Source organism: Hippichthys cyanospilos, chromosome 6, assembly GCF_059441005.1.
Source record: "Hippichthys cyanospilos isolate Australia breed blue-spotted pipefish chromosome 6, RoL_Hcya_1.0, whole genome shotgun sequence".
Lineage (NCBI taxonomy): Eukaryota > Metazoa > Chordata > Actinopteri > Syngnathiformes > Syngnathidae > Hippichthys > Hippichthys cyanospilos.
This window is the reverse complement of record NC_142374.1, coordinates 6,410,001-6,429,942: the sequence shown is the minus strand read 5'-3', so window position 1 is coordinate 6,429,942 and position 19,942 is coordinate 6,410,001. Positions and strand designations below refer to the sequence as shown.

Genomic DNA, 19,942 nt, shown 5'->3' with positions numbered 1-19,942 from the left:
AATTGGAAACTTGATGTTGTGAATGTCTACTTTTTGGCAAATTATGTACTGAAATGAATTTCACATTAACAATCATGTAGCATAAATTGCTGACCAAGTAGACTGCGCTAAACATGGAACATATCATTGGAGGTATTTTCATGAACCCAAATGTAAATATCAAATGTAGCTACACACATGCATGAACATACTATACTACAACTTACTAAACAAATAAAAAAAAATAACAAAAAACAAAATGACCACTTAAAGAGACTGTGTAAGCTTTAGACCGGTTTTCATTAAAAAGGAATACATTATGATTGTAATTTTAAAACTAGCAATTAAATGGGTTCTTAAAGACGAACAGTACGTTTTAAATATAATCATAGGTCGAGTTGTTAAATTACATTGGGGGTGGCAAGTCTCTAGAGGCGGCCATGTTTGTTATAGCTACGCACATTGGTAACGCAGCACCTGCAGCAGCACCTGATGTCCGTAATAAAACAGTCTAAATCTTACACACTATCCCTTTTAAGCTACGTATGCACAACCTAATATTAAAAAAAAAAGTGACTTAATGGGTTGTTTTCACGATTGCTATTCATTAAATTTAAAGTTGTGGAAATCTGACACCTGAGATCATTTTGATACGTTGATAGTGTGAATGTGCGCTTACCGAGCCTGTTGGTTCCCTGAACGCACCACGCGTGTTTCGCCCCAGTGAGCAGGCGCGGTACGCCACTGGCTCATCTCTCGCGAGGAACGACGCCGTTATCGGAACCTCGACAAACAACACGAGAATTCATCATTCACACGGTAATATAAGCCGATCCTAGACGTGGAATACCTGGTTAGTCAGTAATGAGAGAATACATCCGTATTCAACGATATTTAATCGTTATTTTCTCCTTTTAGAGTTAATTACAGTCGTACAGTGTTTTTGTGGCCTTTAGGCCCAACTAGCATCCTAACCACTAGGCTAGCTTAGTGGAACTATATCCAAAAGCTTTAACGGTAGCTCACGACTTCGCGCCAGCTAACGTTCGCTAACACTTTCCTATACGATACTCCAATATAGATAGACCGAACGCTCTTTGCAAAACAAACGAGGTCCCGCTTAGCAACGTCCTTTATTCTCATTTAAACATGCATATGGTAAAATTCCTTCCTAGTCACCTGGACATTCCGAAAAGATACTTATTATTCTTTTGATCAAAACTAAGGAGATTGCACCCTTAATAGCGTTGTTAAAATGGGAAATAAATATCTTTTGTATTTCTTGTCTACCAAGATTGCAACGTGCAATGAAAGCTCATACAAGATAATGTCGTCATTGGTTAAAGAGCGTTAAAAAAATACCTTTACAGACTCTGGTCGAGCTTTGAATTTAAAATTCAAATATAACCAAGACGAAGTAATGGTACTCATAGTAATTAAAATAAACAGATTGTTTTCTTCACCTACACGCAATGTATAATTTACAGTTTAAAAAAAAATAGTGGTTCACTATGTTCCACGATCAACGTTTAGGTAAGGCGTATTTTTTCGCGTAAAAATAAACATGCTAATCACGATGGAGTAGTGCATTGCATTTGTAATCGTTAAACTTATTACAACGGAGCTGTAAGTTCATATATATGCAATCATATTTTGCTAGTGTTTTTCGACCTGAATGCCTATAGTTTCCTCCGTTTGTTTGACGAAGGTTCATAAAAGATATTTCAAACTCGATATTAAATCTCTTTTGAGTGCGGGGCAATCAGTTAACTAGCGCATTATCAAATAATTGCTGTCGCTTTAATTAGTACAAGATCTTTTACGAGAAGTTGTGACTGCTTCATCCTAATGGCTTGGCCAATTTACTCTAAGCATTAAACAAATCCTGGCCGAGATGGACATCGCCGTGTACGGCAACCTTCCTATTGTGACCCCCCCACTGACTCTCTTTCGAAAGATCAAGAGGGTCATTTAGGTTTCTTCTGGACTGTGATGATGATGCAGCTTGGGAACCTTTTTGGAATCTTTGCAAGAGTGTGTCAAGGTGTTGTAGAGAAGGCCGGTAACTGGCATTAAACTACTGAGGGGATCACATCGTGGAGGGAAAAAAAGTCATAGTTTGGGTTGTGACATCAGTCTGTACTTCTGGATGTTTTCTGATACGAGTTGTAGACTCACTATGATATCAGGAAATTCCACTCACAATGCAGTCTGTTGATGTTTCACACAATGCACAGAACCAAACAATAGGGCCTGCCAAGTATAGTAGTTGGTGAATTGTTTACATCATATTTCATGGGGATATCAATCAATCAATCAATCAAATTTTATTTATATAGCCCTAAATCACCGAAGTCTCAAAGGGCTTCACAGAATGAAAAGAGGTCATACAGAGACATCTTTTCAATGTAAGGTACACAACAGCATCCCCTGTCAAAGCTCCCAGAAGGGGAAGGAAAAACTCAAAAACCCCAATTTGGGGAAAATCAGAAACCTCCAGAAGGGACCACAGGTGGGAGGAGCCCCCTTCCAGGCCCACAGGTTGAAGTGGATGCTGCATGTACCGAACACAGAAACAATATAAATTACAGAAAACATATTGTGCTATATAGTGCAGTGATGTCTTGACAGCAGGCAAAGCCATTGGGCAGGAACCATCCCGCATTCCAGCCAGGTGGACCGCAGACGGCTAGACTCCTAACCCGTGATGGTCGACCAGCGCAGGACCCAATGGAGGCGGTCAAGTCAACCCTCACCATCTAGCTAGCCCCCTCTCCCGGCCGGAAGAGGGGGGCAGGAAAAAAGAAGAAGGCTGCAGACAGGCTAATTTAACTAAATGCTTTTGAGTATAGATGTGTTTTTAGTCGGGATTTAAAGATTTCTACCGAGGTGGCTGCGCGAACTTCCATAGGTAGGGCATTCCATAGTACTGGCGCGCGAATGGAAAATGCCCTTGATCCCGCAGACTTCTTTTTAGCCCGTGGGGTCGATAGCAAACCGGCATTTTGTGATCGAAGTTGTCGGGACGGAACATAAGGTGATACTAAGTCGACGAGATAGGAAGGAGCTAAACCGTGTAAAATTTTATAAGTAATTAACAACACCTTAAAATCACATCTCACGTGTATTGGAAGCCAATGCAGGTCAGCTAGAATCGGAGTAATATGATCAAACTTTCTCGTCCTTGTCAATAGTCTCGCCGCTGCATTCTGTACACACTGCAGGCTTTTAATGTGAGACATGGGAAGGCCAGAAAACAAAATGTTGCAATAGTCTAGGCGCGACGTAACAAATGCATGAATTAATGTTTCTGCATCGCTAAGAGAAAGAATAGGGCGAATTTTAGCTATATTGCGGAGGTGAAAAAACGCCGTTCTTGTCATGTTATTAATATGTGTTCGAAAGGAGAGAGTTGAGTCAAATATCACGCCGAGATTTTTTGCAGAACTACTTTGGGAAATAATACAGTTTTCTAGGTTCAGCGTGGTATTCTTAAGCAGGTGCTGATGATGAGCAGGGCCAATAAATAACATCTCAGTTTTATTAGGGTTGAGAAGCAGAAAATTGGAAGACATCCATTGTTTAATCTCGGCAAGGCAAGCCTCCAGTTTACTGCACTTGCACGGATCCGTTATTTCTAAGGGCATATAGAGTTGGGTATCATCAGCATAGCAATGAAAACTAATAGCATGTTTACGTATAATATCGCCGAGAGGAATCATGTAGATGTTGAACAGTAAGGGGCCAAGTACTGACCCCTGCGGGACACCACATGAGACGGAGAAAGACTCAGAGATTGCGTCGCCATAAGAGACACTATGCGTCCTTCCCAGGATGTAAGATCTGAACCAAGAAAGTGCTGATCCCGAGATACCAACACATGATCTAAGACGTTCTATAAGAATATGATGATCAATAGTGTCAAATGCGGCACTAAGATCAAGCAGTAATAATATTGATGAGATGTTGGAATCCGAGGCTAAGAGAAGATCATTCGTCACTTTTACTAGGGCTGTCTCAGTTGAGTGGTTGGCCCTAAAACCTGACTGAAGGAGTTCAAATCTATTGTTGTCTATCATAAAATCACTAAGCTGTTGTGTTACAACTTTCTCGAGAATTTTGGCGATAAACGGAAGGTGTGACACTGGCCTATAGTTAGCGAGATCTTCAGGATCTAGGTGTGGTTTCTTAAGTAATGGTTGAATGACGGCCGTCTTAAAAGCTTCAGGTACAATGCCAGAGGAGAGTGACAGGTTGATAATATTCAAGACAGACGACCCCAAGATCGGGAACAGCTCTTTGACAAGTTTGCCTGGAAGCGGGTCGAGCATGCAGGACGTCGGCTTTGCTGCATTAACCAGTTGTGTAAGACACTCCAGGGATACTAAATCAAACTGGGACAGGGTAGCCAGACTTTCATGAACCTGATTGTCCGAACTAGCATCAACAATCACAGTTGAGGTGGTGAGCGGCGCTGCCTTTTTTATTTCTTCCCTTATTAGCTGAATCCGCTGAGTAAAGGATTGCATGAAATCGTGTGCTGAATGGAGGGAATTTTGATTAACCTGCTGCTGCTGTGTTAGCTGCGCTACCGTCTCAAATAAATACTTTGGGTTGTTTTTATTAAGACTAATCATTTTGGAAAAGTGATTAGTTTTTGCTAGCCTAAGAGCCTCTTTATATTTCAGCAAGCTATCGCACCAGGCCTGACGGAAAACCTCAAGTTTAGTTGTTCGCCATTTACGCTCAAGTTGTCTACTTAACAGTTTACACGTACGCGTTTCCTCCGTAAACCACGGAGTGCGCCGCTTCGGACGAGTTTTAAGTTTCAGCGGCGCAATAGAGTTTAGGGAATTTAGAAGAACCGAATTAAAATCATTCGCGAGCTTATCGACTGAGCCAGTGAAGGACGGAAAGGCAGCTGTTGCGGAAGGCAGTAATTCAGAAAGTGCAGCAGTCGTTGAAGAATTAATATCACGGCTCTTAAAGCCTTGGTTGTGGACAACAAGACCACACTGAGCTAGGACTTCAAATGTTATAAGATAATGATCAGACATAACGTTAGTATGTGGCAGAATTATGACGTTTGAGGCAGTTAGGCCACGGGTTAGCACTAAGTCTAAGATATTACCATTCCGGTGTGTTGCTGCTTTTATTATTTGTGTAAAACCAAATGCATCGATTATTGCTTGAAAAGCTACAGTAAGTGGCTCTGATGGGGAGTTCATATGAATATTGAAGTCACCCATAATTAATATATTATCTGTGTGAGTTATTAAGTCAGCCATAAGTTCAGGGAATTCATCTAAGAATCCAGAGTATGGGCCAGGAGGACGGTAAATAACTACCACATAAAATGGTGGTGAGGAGCTCGATCGCATAACGAGAGCCTCAAATGTCTTGAAAGTGTGACTCGTGCTCGTGCTAAGCCTAAGATCAGATTCCGAAATTAGGGCGACACCCCCCCCTTTTTTACAAGGACGGGCAACATGTGAGCCCACAAAGTTTGCGGGTGAGGCCTCATTTAATGGTAAGAATTCATTTGGTTTTAGCCAGGTTTCGCAGAGACCAAGCACGTTAAGATTTTGATCTGTAATAAGATCATTTACAAGAAGGGCTTTTGAAGCGAGTGACCTAATATTTATGAAGCCGAATTTAAACTGGGACATTTTTCCCGGACTATTCTGAGTCCTCGTGTTGGTAGTACTAATACCAACAAGATTTTTATGGCTGGGGCTTGCTCTATATTTTGAGTAATTAAAACCTCGTCGCGATGTTAGTAAAGTAGGAATTCGATTGTCGACGACTACAGCGCGCATATTGATATTAATATTTCGCCTAGGCACTTTGTCACTAGTCTTACTGATTAAAGAGGCAGGGCTGTTTTCCTTAATCAACACCACCTCAGCAGAAATCTTATCATTGGGGCATTCAGCATTAGGTATTGAAACAGTGTGTGGATTGCAGTGACCTAGACTAAGTATGCTATGTGTGTTGTAACAGTCCAGCCTAGTGCCGGTTAACTCTAGCCTTAACGACTCCACACCCGTTCTAGCAGGCTCGCTACTCGCCTGCGACCCGACATGCTCTAATGTGGGAAGTCATGGAAGGCTCAAACAGTAATCTATGTTTCTAGAAAGAGTGACAGCGCCTTTCCAGTTAGGGTGAAGGCCATCTGTCCTCAGCAGGTCGGGCCGGCCCCAGAAAGAGGGCCAATTATCTACAAACTGGAAACCCTGCTCTTTACAGAAACCAGCCATCCACCGGTTAAGCGAGAATAATCTGCTAAACCTCTCATCATTGCCTCTCGTATAGCGGGATATCTTTTTTTTCTCTGTGGAAACATACCCACATTACATCACATAAGAATGTCATTAACAGTTCACATCTTAAGAAGCACACAAATTATTAAAAAGAGAAAATGGACTGTACAGTAATAGTATGCACCTTTTTCTTTAGCCCCTTTGAGTCAATGGTGAATGAGAAAGTAATATTCCCATCCATAGTGTTTGACATTGGAAATTGAAAGACACTGAGCTGGTCACTAGTCAGTTGCAGGCATAATACAAAATCACTCATTTATTTACACTTATGGATATCAATTAACCAAACGCATGTTTTTTTTTTAAATATGGCAAGATAGGGTATCTGGAGCAAGAAGCACATAGGCCTCACCATGTAAAATCAACAAAACAAATATTGCTTTTGCCTTGATTTCATTAAAGTGGTGACCTGAAATGTTTTGTTTTTTATTTGTTTTTTTTTTTTAAAGAGATGAGCCATCGTCTTTTTTTTTTTTTTACTTGATGGTGCAAATTTGAGATTGATGCGCTGTATACTGACAATGAAAGTCAAGTCAGTTGTGCAAAAACCAAATGGAAGCATTTGGTCATAATGTGATCAGTTCTTGAAAATGCCATCCCCAGTTGAAATGTACAGTGGGCCCCCGGGTTACGAACTTAATCCGTTCAGCGGCTACGCTCGTGTCTCGAATTGCTCGTATAGCGGGCAATCCAAACCCATGTTAATTCGTGAATGCGTGCATCGCGCGCAGAAGCCTTAGGTAAAAACGACACACTGTATACATATATTAAAATTGAGTGACATAATCTGCTGTACACTTGCATTTTATAATAAATACATTGGATAAATAGCTTTTACCTTTGAAACGACGAGACTTGAGCTGGGTGTAAGCATAGGGGGCAGAGTCCAACGCTCAAAGTTAACACGGCGATATATATGCTATTGGTCTTACAGTGTTACAGTAACTCTTTCAGTCAGGGTGCAAATCACGCAGATACTAAAACATCATCCTCTTATTTCTTTCTTTACCGCTGCTAGTAATTTTAGAAGCTATGTCTAACAGATAAAGTTTGCAAAGTCTTCACAACATTCCGTTTTTCACTAATTTTCTCTGCTTCCTTCCATCCTGTCCCTTCAAGCTAGATAAAGGCGTTCGGCCAATAGCATATCGGCATTTCTGTGATTGACGTGTGACGCCGGCCAATAGCATCTCCGTGAGTGAGACCGGGTGACCTTAATCGACCAATAGCATATTCGCATCTCCGTGACTGACTGATAATTATTCGCACTTTTTTTTTTAAACGGTTGGAATGTATTGACAATTAATTTAAAAAAAACACACATTTAAACCAATGACAATTCTTTGTCCTGCAATCGGCACATTTAATTTCATGTCAGCTGTTTTTCCCTTTAGCTGTACAAACACTACACTTAAATGGTAATATATTTAGACACCGTGAGTGAGACAGTCAGTGTGACGTTGTAAGACCAATAGCGTTCACGTTACTACCACAAGTATTTACTGATGATTGATGATGTCGCTACTGTTGATTTTATTGACGTAATTTAACGAGAACATTTCTACATACTCAATGGCCGGCATGTCGAATTGCTCGTAAGGCGAGAGGTTTGTTCGTAAGCGGAGGACAAAAATCTCCCTGATCCACGCTCGTAAGGCGAATTGTTCGTAAATCAGGGTGCTCGTAAGCCGGGGGCCGACTGCATTGTCAAACTAAACATAGAATGACATGGCCTTGCACATATGCAGTGCTTTTCTACTTTAGTAATCAAAGCGCTTTTACTCCAACTACACATCTGCCTGCAGATGACAAAGCATCAGGAGTAACTGGGGGTTCAGTATTTTGCTTAAGTACATGATCACAATCACTTACATGATCACAATGGTCAGGGATTGAACCCACAGCCTGTTTAGGAGATGACCACTCTTCCACTAAGCTATACCGCCCCTACAATACAAGTCCCTGCTATCTTAATGGTAGCATATGGGGGGGGGAAACACCATTAATGGTTTTACAAATCGCAGGGTTCTTAGAGACAAACAACCACTCACACTCAAAATCACACTAAAGGGTAATTTGGAGTGTCCAACACACCTACCACACATTATTCTGAAACCTGGAAGGAGACCAGAGAGCCTGGAGAAGACCCACGCTAGCATGGGGAGAACATGCAAACTCCAAGGTTAATAGCATTTCAGCTGAAAACATTGATTTGAGCTACAAATGTTTAGGTTAATCATATTGCAGCAAAATATTTTTACAATTGTAAATTCATCTGCAAAAACATTGCACACTTCCATTTTGTGTGGTTTTATTCACATCCACTTTTCATGAAAACATTTCTTCAATGCCATTTTACAAATGTAGTAAAAGACGATTTTGAGAGGGTTCGCACAAGTTGTCTATTTCAAGACTTATTTTCATCTTATTCTAGCGTTGAGCAATGTCTGAAGAGGAGCTGGAAGAAATTGTACAAATAACAGTGGAGGATTTTAGTCCCGATGGCCGAACAGGTAAGATTCATTGACAGCCATGAGCAATGATGCTAACATTCTCACGACCTATGCTTGTAGTTGAAACATGACTTTTTGCATCATAGCAAACATGCTGGACAATCAAGGACAAAACGAAGCGAGTCCTCAGAAGAAAAAGAGAAAATTCAGTAACAGCCAAGAGAACAGCAGCAACAACCAAGACTTAGGCTATATTAAGGTATTTAAGCTTTCCTATAGCAAAACAGTTCAAATCCCTCATTTTACTCCATAGTTTATTGTTTTTACGTTTGGGAATTGTCTTGTCTTGTAATGTCTTTGTATTGGAACAACTTTGTTCTCAGAACCTGATGGTCTCATTCACATCATCAGTCAGCCAGCGATTGGAAGGGATTGAATCCAAGCTGCAGGCTCTGGACGCCACATGTAAGGCGCTTGCACAAAAGCTGGATAGCCTGGTACCATGTGCCAAAAATTCTATTCAAGTTCCTATGGTAGCCGGGTCACCCCAGGGTGCCACTCAAACTTGGAATAAAGTGCGATGGTAAGCATCACAATTTTTGGAAGGCACACAATTTAATTTGGAGTTTTATTTAGATGGAAATACCTAATGTTTCAAAGAATACTGGTTTCTGCATTTTCCTCATAGTGTTGTTCCACAAACAAATGTGATTGTGAGCAGTGAATCCATGAAGCAAGAAGATCCCTCACTAGAAAACCTGCTCAGCAAGTGAGTTGTTTGTAGTCTTATGCTTCATTGGCAGCGATTCTGAAGTACTGTAATTTCCCGCCAGTACCACACACTTGAGTATTAGAACCACCCTGAAAATAGCTCTTCAAAATGTGTTTTTTCTTTGTACTCATTATTTCTAATCGTCCCTGATTCAATGGTTGTTTCTACTCTGTAGGACTGTCAAAAATAATATTAGTCATGTTAATTAGGTTCGGTTCCACACAGACCCATTGCCTTGGTGGAATATTATTTTAGCCATCTTCCACAGAGACATTTTTAGTTTTTTCTCCTGAGAATGTGTACAAAGTCTCAAAACACCAATCCATCCACCCATTTTCAAGAGCCGCTTATCCTCATTAGGTTCCCTGGCTCGCTGGTCTCTATGACTAAGGGACTATTATGTCTAAGGGCTGTAGGCTAGCGGCACCCTGAACTGGGAGGCAGCCAATTGCAGACTCCCAAAACGTTTCACAGTCAATTAGCATCTACTTCTGGTGGAAAATTGTACTGCAGTGTACAGTACTTGGGTGACTGGGATTCGGTATCTTCTTGCCAAGAGTAGTGAGCTAGATTACAACTTAACTCTGATTAGAAGTTATACTGTGCTGGAAATGGTATTGATGCCCCAAAATTGAAGTAACTGCATAGTAAGATTTTTTTTTTTTCCAAATAAATTTGAATCTTGTGGTTTTGTAGATGATGGTGTGCTCTTTGCATAAAAGATTTTTTGGTTTAGGTGCTCTTTAGTCCAAGGTATTCAAGATCCAAAGTCAAAATATTGAGAAAAAACTTTAAAATTTAAAATGTCTTTATTATTAGGACTTCCTACATGGACATATTAAAAACAAAACCCACTTGTAGCGGCATGAGTGGCTTCTTCAAGGCAGTTTCACAGAATCAAGGCAATCAATCCGAATCCTTCAAATTGAAACATTGCCCAACCCTACCTGCAAGCTTTGCTTGGATATACGATATTGATGGGTGTATAGTTACAGTGGCTTTGTTAGAATGTTTATGCTGTAATTTATAGGTGTCCAACCAGCCTCAATAAAACAGTGTCTCTTTGCAGCACGATAGCTAAGAGGCGGCAAAACACAATCCTGGTGAAGGTGCCTGGTCCTGAGGAGAGTCAGGAGGAAGTGGAGAGCGGCTCTGAAGCTAGTGACTCCAATGGTGGCCATCCAAACAATGCACAAAATGGACAAAATGTCACACTCATCACACTCAACTCTGAGGGTAAGATGTCACATCTTTGCCTTGGACACACAAATGCGTGCACAATATTATGTAGTTTGATCACTTTGAAGTAGGCTTTTTGTGAGACACTATTTGAAAAATGTGCTGGTTTTAGTCATCACAAATCATCACTACAGCATCTGTTTTTGTATAATGTTCTGTTTTTGCTCTCAGGTAATAGTTACAGAAGGTTGGTGAAATATACAACATAAATTATTTCACATAGGGCTACATTTCAGTAGAATGTGTACTTGTAATGCCTTCTGTGTCATCTCTTATTAAAAGCGCCATGACACCAAAGCAGAAATAGGTCAGATGATTTAATGAAGAAAAATTCTGTGTATTGTTATATTTTATTGTAGTATAGGTTACCTTTGCCAAACGCACTGACCAAAGGCAGCTCCATCCCATGACAAACCTTGGCCTTTAGGCTTGTTGGTAACAGCCAGGATGAACCTTTTCATTTTTATTTTGGACTACATTGCTTCAATTTCTTCCAGAAAAAGACCTGAGTTATGGATTTGTTTAACGACAAAACAAGTTTCCACTGTTGAGGTGACCAGATGTCTCAGCGACTGGGAAGTAGTCGACAGGATGTCTGGATTCATTGGTGTTTTACCTGGCATTTGTGGCTGTAACTACTTATTCTAGTTATAGTCAATATTTTGCCAAAGTAATCCTGAGCCCATGTGGTTATAACAGCTCGGGATGAATGATGGTTTTTGATGCAGCGCCAACTCAGAGATTGGCTATCGCAGATGTTCATGTTCAGATTGGATCCTCGCTGTTTACACACTGAAACTCCTCCAGATTCCTTTAATGTTATTCATCGCTGGAGGATGGATTACTGTATACAAATTCATCACTTTGATGAACTCTAATTTTTTCATGAAAGGCACTAGGGCGTTTTTGCTTGAGTGTAAAATTAAGATATTTGATCATAAAAAGTGTTCCCATTGCTTTTTATTTTTGGTTATTTTTGCAACAGAGTAGACTATTAAATACGGTCATTCTTGGTTTTAATATATGCAATTGTTTTCATTCTTTAATACTGTACGTGATTATTTTTTTTTTGACAGTTGCATACTTCTTGACACACTGAAAATGTATATATTCTCCTTTTTTCCAAATGATGGCGCTGTTGTATTACATGAAATATGCTACATGCGCTTCCTTGTGTGGTATCAATTCAGCATTAAAAAAATGTTATTAATACAATGGTTTGATTAACTTTCTCCACAATGAATGAAGTTGATTTCAGCTTTTTTTTTTTTTTTTTTAAGGACAGTTATGCTGTTTGTGTGTGGTTTGAATGGATTTTTCTGTGTGTTTTTTAGAAGATTACCCAGGGGGCACATGGTTGGGTGATGACAGTAACCCAGAGATGCGTGTTCGTTGTCCAGTCTCGCCAGCCGACATGCTCCACATTTCGTCCAACTGTCGCACAGCAGAAAAAATGGCTCTCACGCTTTTGGACTACCTTTTCCATCGGGAGGTCCAGGCCATGTCCAACCTCTCTGGGCAGGGCAAGCATGGCAAGAAGCAGCTGGATCCGCTCATGATTTATGGCATTCGCTGTGAGTCCTGCCATTTGCTTGGTTTTGTTCAGTTTTAGAAAATGTGCTGCTGCTACTATTTAATGACTTCACAGTGACCCATGAGTCAGTGCAGTATTTTTCCGTGCCACCATTGCATGATTCTTGTAGAGCTTATTGTATATCAAAGTAATGCACATAAACCTTTCCTCAGCCAGGGATTAAATCCTTACCCCCTTGAATCAGTAAATGAACTCTATGAGAACTTACCATATTTCAACCTCCTGCCATTACAAAGCGGCATTGACTTGAACACAGAAATAGGCTGCAGTCTCTATTCCCATGGTAAGCTACAACAACATGCATTCATCATTGCACACAAGCGTTAATGTGCAACACATTTTATAACATACCAGACTCTAAATGACAAGCACATGTCTGGAAGAATGATCTGAAAACAGTCACGTTCAAGTCATTGAGCGCTTTGATTTCTTTTTGAATCCTGTAGCTACATAACATACTGTGTTTTGCACATGTGTATGGATTGTACAAGTATATCAAACAAGCGCTGAAGTACAATGGTGTGCTTGATCTTGAGCACAGCCAGTTGAATGACTCACTCTGACTTCCTTTACAAAAAAGAAAAATAGTGCCACCTGCTACTCCTATCTGAACCAGGTGTGAAAGGGCTCCTCTTCCCCCCCCCCATTACATTTTTTCAGATAACCTTCACTTTCCCTGGAGTATATAGTATTCAGATTGTTTTGACATGTATATTTTGTTAACAGCTCGTTAGGGCAGCCATCAATAGCTGCAGATTTAGCTAAGTGTCATCTCCGCAAGTAATAATATTTGATACGTCTGCCATCTGTGGTAACACTTGAAGGTGAAGAAGCAGACATCTTTAACTCCTTCCATTTTAAATAAATTGATCTGAATCAATTGACACCTTTAGAAAGCTTTCCGTTTGACTATCATAATGCCCTTTATTGGTGACGCTGTAACAAAGTTTGGCATCCACTGTCTTCGGATTGCTATGTTTGTCAATAATGTATCGGTTGAAAGCATGATTTATTTCGCAACAAATTCAAATTACTAGTACAAAGTGATTTTATGCATTCAAAGTGGATATTAAAATCTGTGTGTTCGATGATCCAGGCCTCTCTGTTTCTCTGTAGGCCACTTGTTTCACAAATTTGGCATCTCCGAGTCAGACTGGTATCGCATCAAACAAAGCATTGACTCAAAGTGTCGCACGGCCTGGAGACGTAAGCAACGTGGTCAGAGTTTGGCAGTTAAGAGCTTCTCCAAGCGCACGCCTCGTGGTTCAGGCTCAGGTAAGGTACAGATAACAAATTATCCAACATTAATTTTGCCCTGCATTAAAACTGTTGTAGTTTGTTGACAGAAAAATGGTATTGTTAGATGACACCAAAATGAACTGACATACACTAACATCCTTTGACTTTTGTGTTCCCGTGGAGTCTCAACAGCTTGATATATTTTGAAAACAGCCTTTTTTAATCCATTTTGCTCAAGTTTTTGTCAGTAGATTTTCGTTTTTAGTATTCAGTAACTATGTAAGGTATAGAATGTCTGAGCAGTTTTACTCAAAAGGTATGTTGGCCTTTCTCAGAATAGAAAGCAGCATTTTTTTCCTGCAATCAGTCCCACGATTTTTGATTATACAATATTTGGATTTGTAACGAACCAATTTCTGCTTACCCAGCCTGGAAGGTCACACGTAAAGATGGTGTTTAATTGAACATTAACAAAGAATAATTTGAACAGTATGACTACAAATGATAGGCCAATGTGAAAGTTAAGTTTATTTAGTTGAGAGGAGGCAGAATGGCAAGCACGTCCGTCTCAGTGCAGTGCGTGGGTTCACTTCCGGCTCCGACCCTTCCTGTGTGGAGTTTGCGTTTTCTCTTTGTGCCTGCGTGGGATTTTTCTAAGGAGTTAGATTTTTTTCCCACATTCCGTGGTAGGTAAATTGGAGATTCTAAATTGTCCTTAAGTGGGTTTGTATGTGGAAATGATGTGTGTTCCCTGTGATTAGCTGGCATTCAATTCTGGGTTTATCCCACCTGCTGTCCTGAGTCAGCTGGGATAGGCTCCAGCCACACCCACAACCCTTGTGAGGATAAGTGGTCAAGATGATGGATGATGGAAGTCAAGCCTGCGTGGCTGGATGCACAAAAACAATGGAGGAAATTCAACCACCTATCCTCATTGAAAAGAATTTTATTGCATTTTGCAAACGTGCGCGATGCATGAAAGCCACACGGCCATGAAATGTAAATGCAACGTTTCACTCAGCTGCTAACGAATGGAGTTTCACCGGATCTGGCGATTGTGTAAGCTTTGAAAGAGGCTTTTCTCTATCGTAGGTCTCAATCACACTGAAGCCGTGATAAATATTTCTGCCGCCTTCCTTCTAAATAGATCATGTCTTCTTCTGCTCTCCCTCCTCACACCTGATAATGATCGTTCTAATACACTTTTTTCTCTCTTGTGCGCACTTGTTAATTAAGTGCGCTAACCAGGAACAAATATTCACGCAGAACGGAAAGCAAATGGTCTGTAATCAACACGACAAAAAAATTCAACCTGTCCATAAAACAAAATAAAATACAAAACAATGGATGCATACTCCAAATTAACACGCAAACACATATTACATACTTGTAAATGAATTAAAATACTGTCTATAATAAAATTTACAATATAACATATTACAGAATTGGAGTACCGTATACTTTACGTCATAGCCATCAAATTTTAAATAGGCGAAGGTGTAATTATAAAAGAACCAACGTAAAGCAAATGTGTGTTTCAGTAAAAGGTGTTCTACTTTGGAATGAATATGAAAACAAATTGAAAAAGTGTGAACTTCTTACTATGTTTAAAAAAAAAAATAAAAAAAATACGATGTTACAAAGATACCGACAAAAGAATGGGTAGAACAATCATATGTCTGCTTCTATTTTTGATATTTTTATAAAACAGTGATCATTACTTGAATGTCTTACTCTACCTCATGCAAACCTGTGATGCATATAATCAGAATAAGAGTGATTTTTTTTATTTTTATTTCTTGTTTACATAAGTAAGTTTATCCTCTTGATCAGCAGTACATCCAGCTTGCTTAAGAGACTCCTCCAGACTACTTCTGAGAGAAAGCTAAGATTAGTGCTGATTTGCAGGCCTGCTACCTGCAACCCTGTTACTGTGCTTACGGTAAAATTATTTATTTAGGCACCAGAAAGCGACCCTAGTGAGGATAAACAGCTATATATGATGGATGATGGTTATTTATTTATTTATGAAATAATGTAATAAAAATCGTACCATTGATCTGTTAGATTAACTAATTCAGCCTTTGATAGTTGACTACCAATTATTGATGATTATGTAGCAGAAAATCAGAAAAGTGATGGAATTTTAAACATTTTTTAAAATGTCTCCTTTTGCTATTCTGTCTTGTAAAGCAGACTGAAGAACTAGCTGTAGTATGATGATTCTTTACACATCTATAGATTGAAGCAGAAATCATTTTTAATCGAAGCAAATCATATTGAATTGAAAATCGAATCTGAATCAAATGGGAGACCCAAAAATTGAATTATGAGACTTTCAAAGATTTCCACCCCTATTAATAATCATAGATGGTTAGGGCAAGTGGCACACATTTCAAATGGTCTGAATTTTAAAGTAGGACTGCTCTGCTGTACATGGATTAGTATAGTATGAATGTATTGAATCTTTACTCAAAACAGTCACTGATGTATTTTTATTCCGTGATGACAGTGGTCCACTCTTGTTTCTCAAAAGCTATTCTTGAGGTCTCCCTTTTTGAACACTCCAGATACAAATGATTAGGATCGTTATTGGGCTTTCACAGAGCATGCATTTAAGGTGATTACTTGAATCAGGTGTGTTGGAAGACGGAAACATAAAAATGGCTGTCTATGAAGAGTTCCCTGGACCTTTTTTAGACAATTAGTGTGTGTGTGGCAGCAAATAGGCGGCTCGGTGGCGTAGTGAATAGCACTTCCGCCTCACAGTTCAAAGGTCCCGGTTCAAATCCACCTGGCTTTGCATGTTCTCCTCGAGCCCGCGTGGGTTCTCTCTGGTCACTCCGGCTTCCTCCCACTCCCCAAAAACATGCATGGCAGGTGAATTGGACATACTAAATTGTCCTTAGATGTGATTGGGCGTGTGATAGGTCGTTCATCTCTGTGTGCCCTGCGATTGGCTGGCAACCCGCTCAGGGTGACCCCCGCCTACTGCCCGAAGCCAGCTGAGATAGGTGCCAGCAAGCCTGCGACCCCTGTGCGGATAAGCGGCTACAGAAACTGGATGGATGGAGGGTGGCAGCAAATAGATCTTAAAGAGAATTATGCATGGAGGTTGGCAGCAAATAGATCTTACAGAGAATTATGCACTTTAGACACTTCATTTGTTTAGGTTTACCGTATTATACACTTTAAGCCGCACCCTCAATTAATGACATTTTAAAACCTTTTCCATTTATAAGGCGCACCGGATTATAAGGTGCACCCTCAATTAATGACATATTTTAAAACTTTTTCAATCACAATATAGTAATACTCAAAGTAATAACAATAACTCAACTTGTTCAACTATAAACACACAAAAGAAACAGGTAAAGCTTACTTTATCAGTTCATTCCCCATCTACAAATCTCAACATTGATCCATCTATAAGGCACACTTGACTATAAGGCGCACCATCAAGTTTTTAAAAAAATTATGGCTTTTAGGTGCGCCTTAAAGTGCAGAAAATACGGTACTTGTCTGACCAATCAAAGTAGACCGTAGGGCTGCACGATCATGGCCAAAATAATAATCACGATTATTTTGGTCAATATTGAAATCACGATTATTAATCATGAATATTCATCATGTTTGGTCAAACATGTCTATTTATTGCCCCATTAAAACAAAACAACAACAAAAAAACCAATCAGTATATAAACAAAGCTTCAAAGCTTGATACTTTCAAATAATAACAATAAACTAAAATCAAGTTAATAATTATGTCAAAGACACACAGGGCAACACAGCTAACTTACTTCCTGAGTGCAAACCTATGAAAGAAATGAAGCCTACTTAGAACCAAGCACAATATTTACTTTTAAGCAAATTTTAATCAATTAGCAGTCAAAATGTCGTTTTTGGTCATTTAAAATTGAATTTATTCTAATTTTTTAAACTTTTTTCAAAATTGTGTCTCAATTGACAGCTAGCACTGTATAAATTAGGAATCAAGTGAGAAACTCATTGCCATTTCACACTTGTAAATAATATATTAGGGTGAGAAAAGCATAAACATTTGGCATGCAAACATGGGAAACATTGGTGGTAGGATGACAAAGTGCTTGATTTGACATGTATTGTCGGCTTTTTAAATGTTAATATCGCAGAGGATCATCTTAATTAATCGTGATCGCGATTAAAATTAATTTACTGTGCAGCCCGGGTAGATCGGATTATTTTCATAAATGATTGTGTTGTCATAGTAATGAAAGATGGGACCCTTTTAGGTTTAACACCAAGACAACAGAAAAAAGACCTAGAGAAATAAACAAAGTGATTGGCAGATTTTGATTCATCAAAGCTATACTGGACCCCAAATGACATATTCTTTCAGGGGTGTCGGGCTACTGGTGAAGTGTTTAAAGTCTGAGGTTTATAGTTTAGATTACTTGCTCAAGCATCCCTGTTTGTGTATGTGAATGTTTATGCTTACAGTACATTATAAATGACCTTGTCCACAGATGGCCACACTTTTGAAAAATGTAAATGGTTTGTATTTTCCAGTTGTACAATATGCAGAAACTATCGTGTATCGTGTCACTTTTTTTTTTGAATGTTGTACTCATCAGGCTGAGAGCACGAACCTTTTTCATCTTGCCACAGGAAGCATCAAATACAGTGAACCCTCGTTTATCACGGTAGATACATTCCGTAACCGGCCGCGAAATCTGAAAATCTGCCAAGTAGCGCCTCCACTTTTCACATTAAAAAAAACAAACAAAAAAAAACAACACAAAACAATTATTATTTATTTACTTTAAATGTGAAAAGTCTTCATGCTATACATATTATTTAAGACAACTAACTATTACTGCAGTACACATATTTACTTAAATCTTAAATAAATAAACCTTATACACTGAACAGTAGAGAACTTGAGGAGAGCGTGAGAGACTGCATAGGCTGTGCTGGATTATCTCATCCACAAAGCAGCTCAGATTAAAGAGCGGTCAGACTAATATGGCTCAACAACGTGGCTTTTATTTTGCTTACAACTTCACAACTGAACGTGGCAACTCCAAAACAATAAATCGAAACGTATTTCTATTAATGATCACGCCGTCGTCGCCCGCCAATACAATGTAAACAAGCCCCTTTGCTCAACGTTGTAGGGCCCCTATTAGCTGTCCCGTGACATGCCCGCTCCAACCAGAGCACACAAAGGACCTCCCCCCTGCTTACACAAGCACGTACGCAATCCACCCTCATGAACATCAACTCAGTGGCAATGATGAATTTACAATATAACTGTTCCTCTTTTCCTTTGAAGTCTCGCGCAGTTGCGGTCATATTAGCAGCAGCCCGAACGTTGAATTAAAGTCTAATCTGTACATGATTAAAGGTTATTACAATGGAGAGTTTACACTTGAAACACCATTTTATTTTAAAAGAAACGTCTGCTCCTTACTCTCTCTGCCTGGAAAATGTGTGTGCGTGTGTGCCTTTTGCTGTGGGTGCGCTTCTTGACTGACATGAATGTGCCTGTGGGGCGGGAGTAAATTAAAACTCCACAGGCACGCCGCGCCTTGTACCTCGTGAAGCGCACCCCAGCACTGTTGCTGTCAACACACATACAGGAGGCAGAGACAGAGGAGCAAAGATGACGTTCATCAGACCGTTGGAAACCACTTCCCTAGATTTCTTTTATAAAATGTATAAAACTCTCCATTGTAATCATCTTTGATCATGTAAAGATTAGACTATAATTCAACATCCGGGCCGATATTAATATGACTGCTGCTGCGCGAGACTTCAAAAGAAAGGTTTTCACTATTTTCTGCTTCCGTCGGAAGACGGCAATCTAAATTGCTAAAGCAGCTTCCATATGGAGCCGTTAACAACTGGCTTTGCTGAATTGCCAAAGGTGATGGCAGCCGTCTTGTGATGTTCGCCTCTGTCCTTAATTTACCCAAAGGTGGATTCGTTCTCTCCCAAATGGCGGAGCATCTCAACAATTGTCATCCTTTTTTGTTGGTGTTTAGGCTCAGTACAAGCCTTCGCGGGAGCAGCGCCCTTAGGAGCTATTGCAACAGTTCAATATGTAATGCAAAAAAAAAAGTCCTTGAAGTCGTGAATCTGCGTAATGTTAAAAAAATCCGCGATGTGGTGAATTCGTGTAATGTAAAAAAAAAAAAAATCTGCGCTGTGGTGAATCCTCGATTGTGGAATCGCGAAGTAGCGAGGGTTCACTGTACACCCTATACATTATGAATACAGAATGGGCATAATATTAGGATCTGTAGTTAATGTATGCTTCACACAGTCTTAATGTATTTTTCTATTCACACAAGTACATGAG

General features: G+C 39.7%; 1 protein-coding gene across 3 annotated transcripts in view; it reads left to right on the top strand.

The window, feature by feature from the left end:
• Window positions 1-718: 718 nt before the first annotated feature.
• The window catches only part of banp (BTG3 associated nuclear protein), an 80,911-nt gene continuing 61,687 nt past the window's right edge, over window positions 719-19,942 (top strand). For all 3 annotated transcript variants that reach the window (XM_088417199.1, XM_088417197.1, XM_088417198.1), the window contains exons 1-8: window positions 719-798; window positions 8,737-8,815; window positions 8,902-9,014; window positions 9,139-9,338; window positions 9,444-9,524; window positions 10,597-10,763; window positions 12,101-12,340; window positions 13,477-13,635. In XM_088417199.1, coding sequence (XP_088273325.1) covers window positions 8,746-8,815; window positions 8,902-9,014; window positions 9,139-9,338; window positions 9,444-9,524; window positions 10,597-10,763; window positions 12,101-12,340; window positions 13,477-13,635 — 1,030 coding nt within the window. In that variant the 5' untranslated portion in view covers window positions 719-798; window positions 8,737-8,745. The remainder of the gene's footprint in view (window positions 799-8,736; window positions 8,816-8,901; window positions 9,015-9,138; window positions 9,339-9,443; window positions 9,525-10,596; window positions 10,764-12,100; window positions 12,341-13,476; window positions 13,636-19,942) is intronic.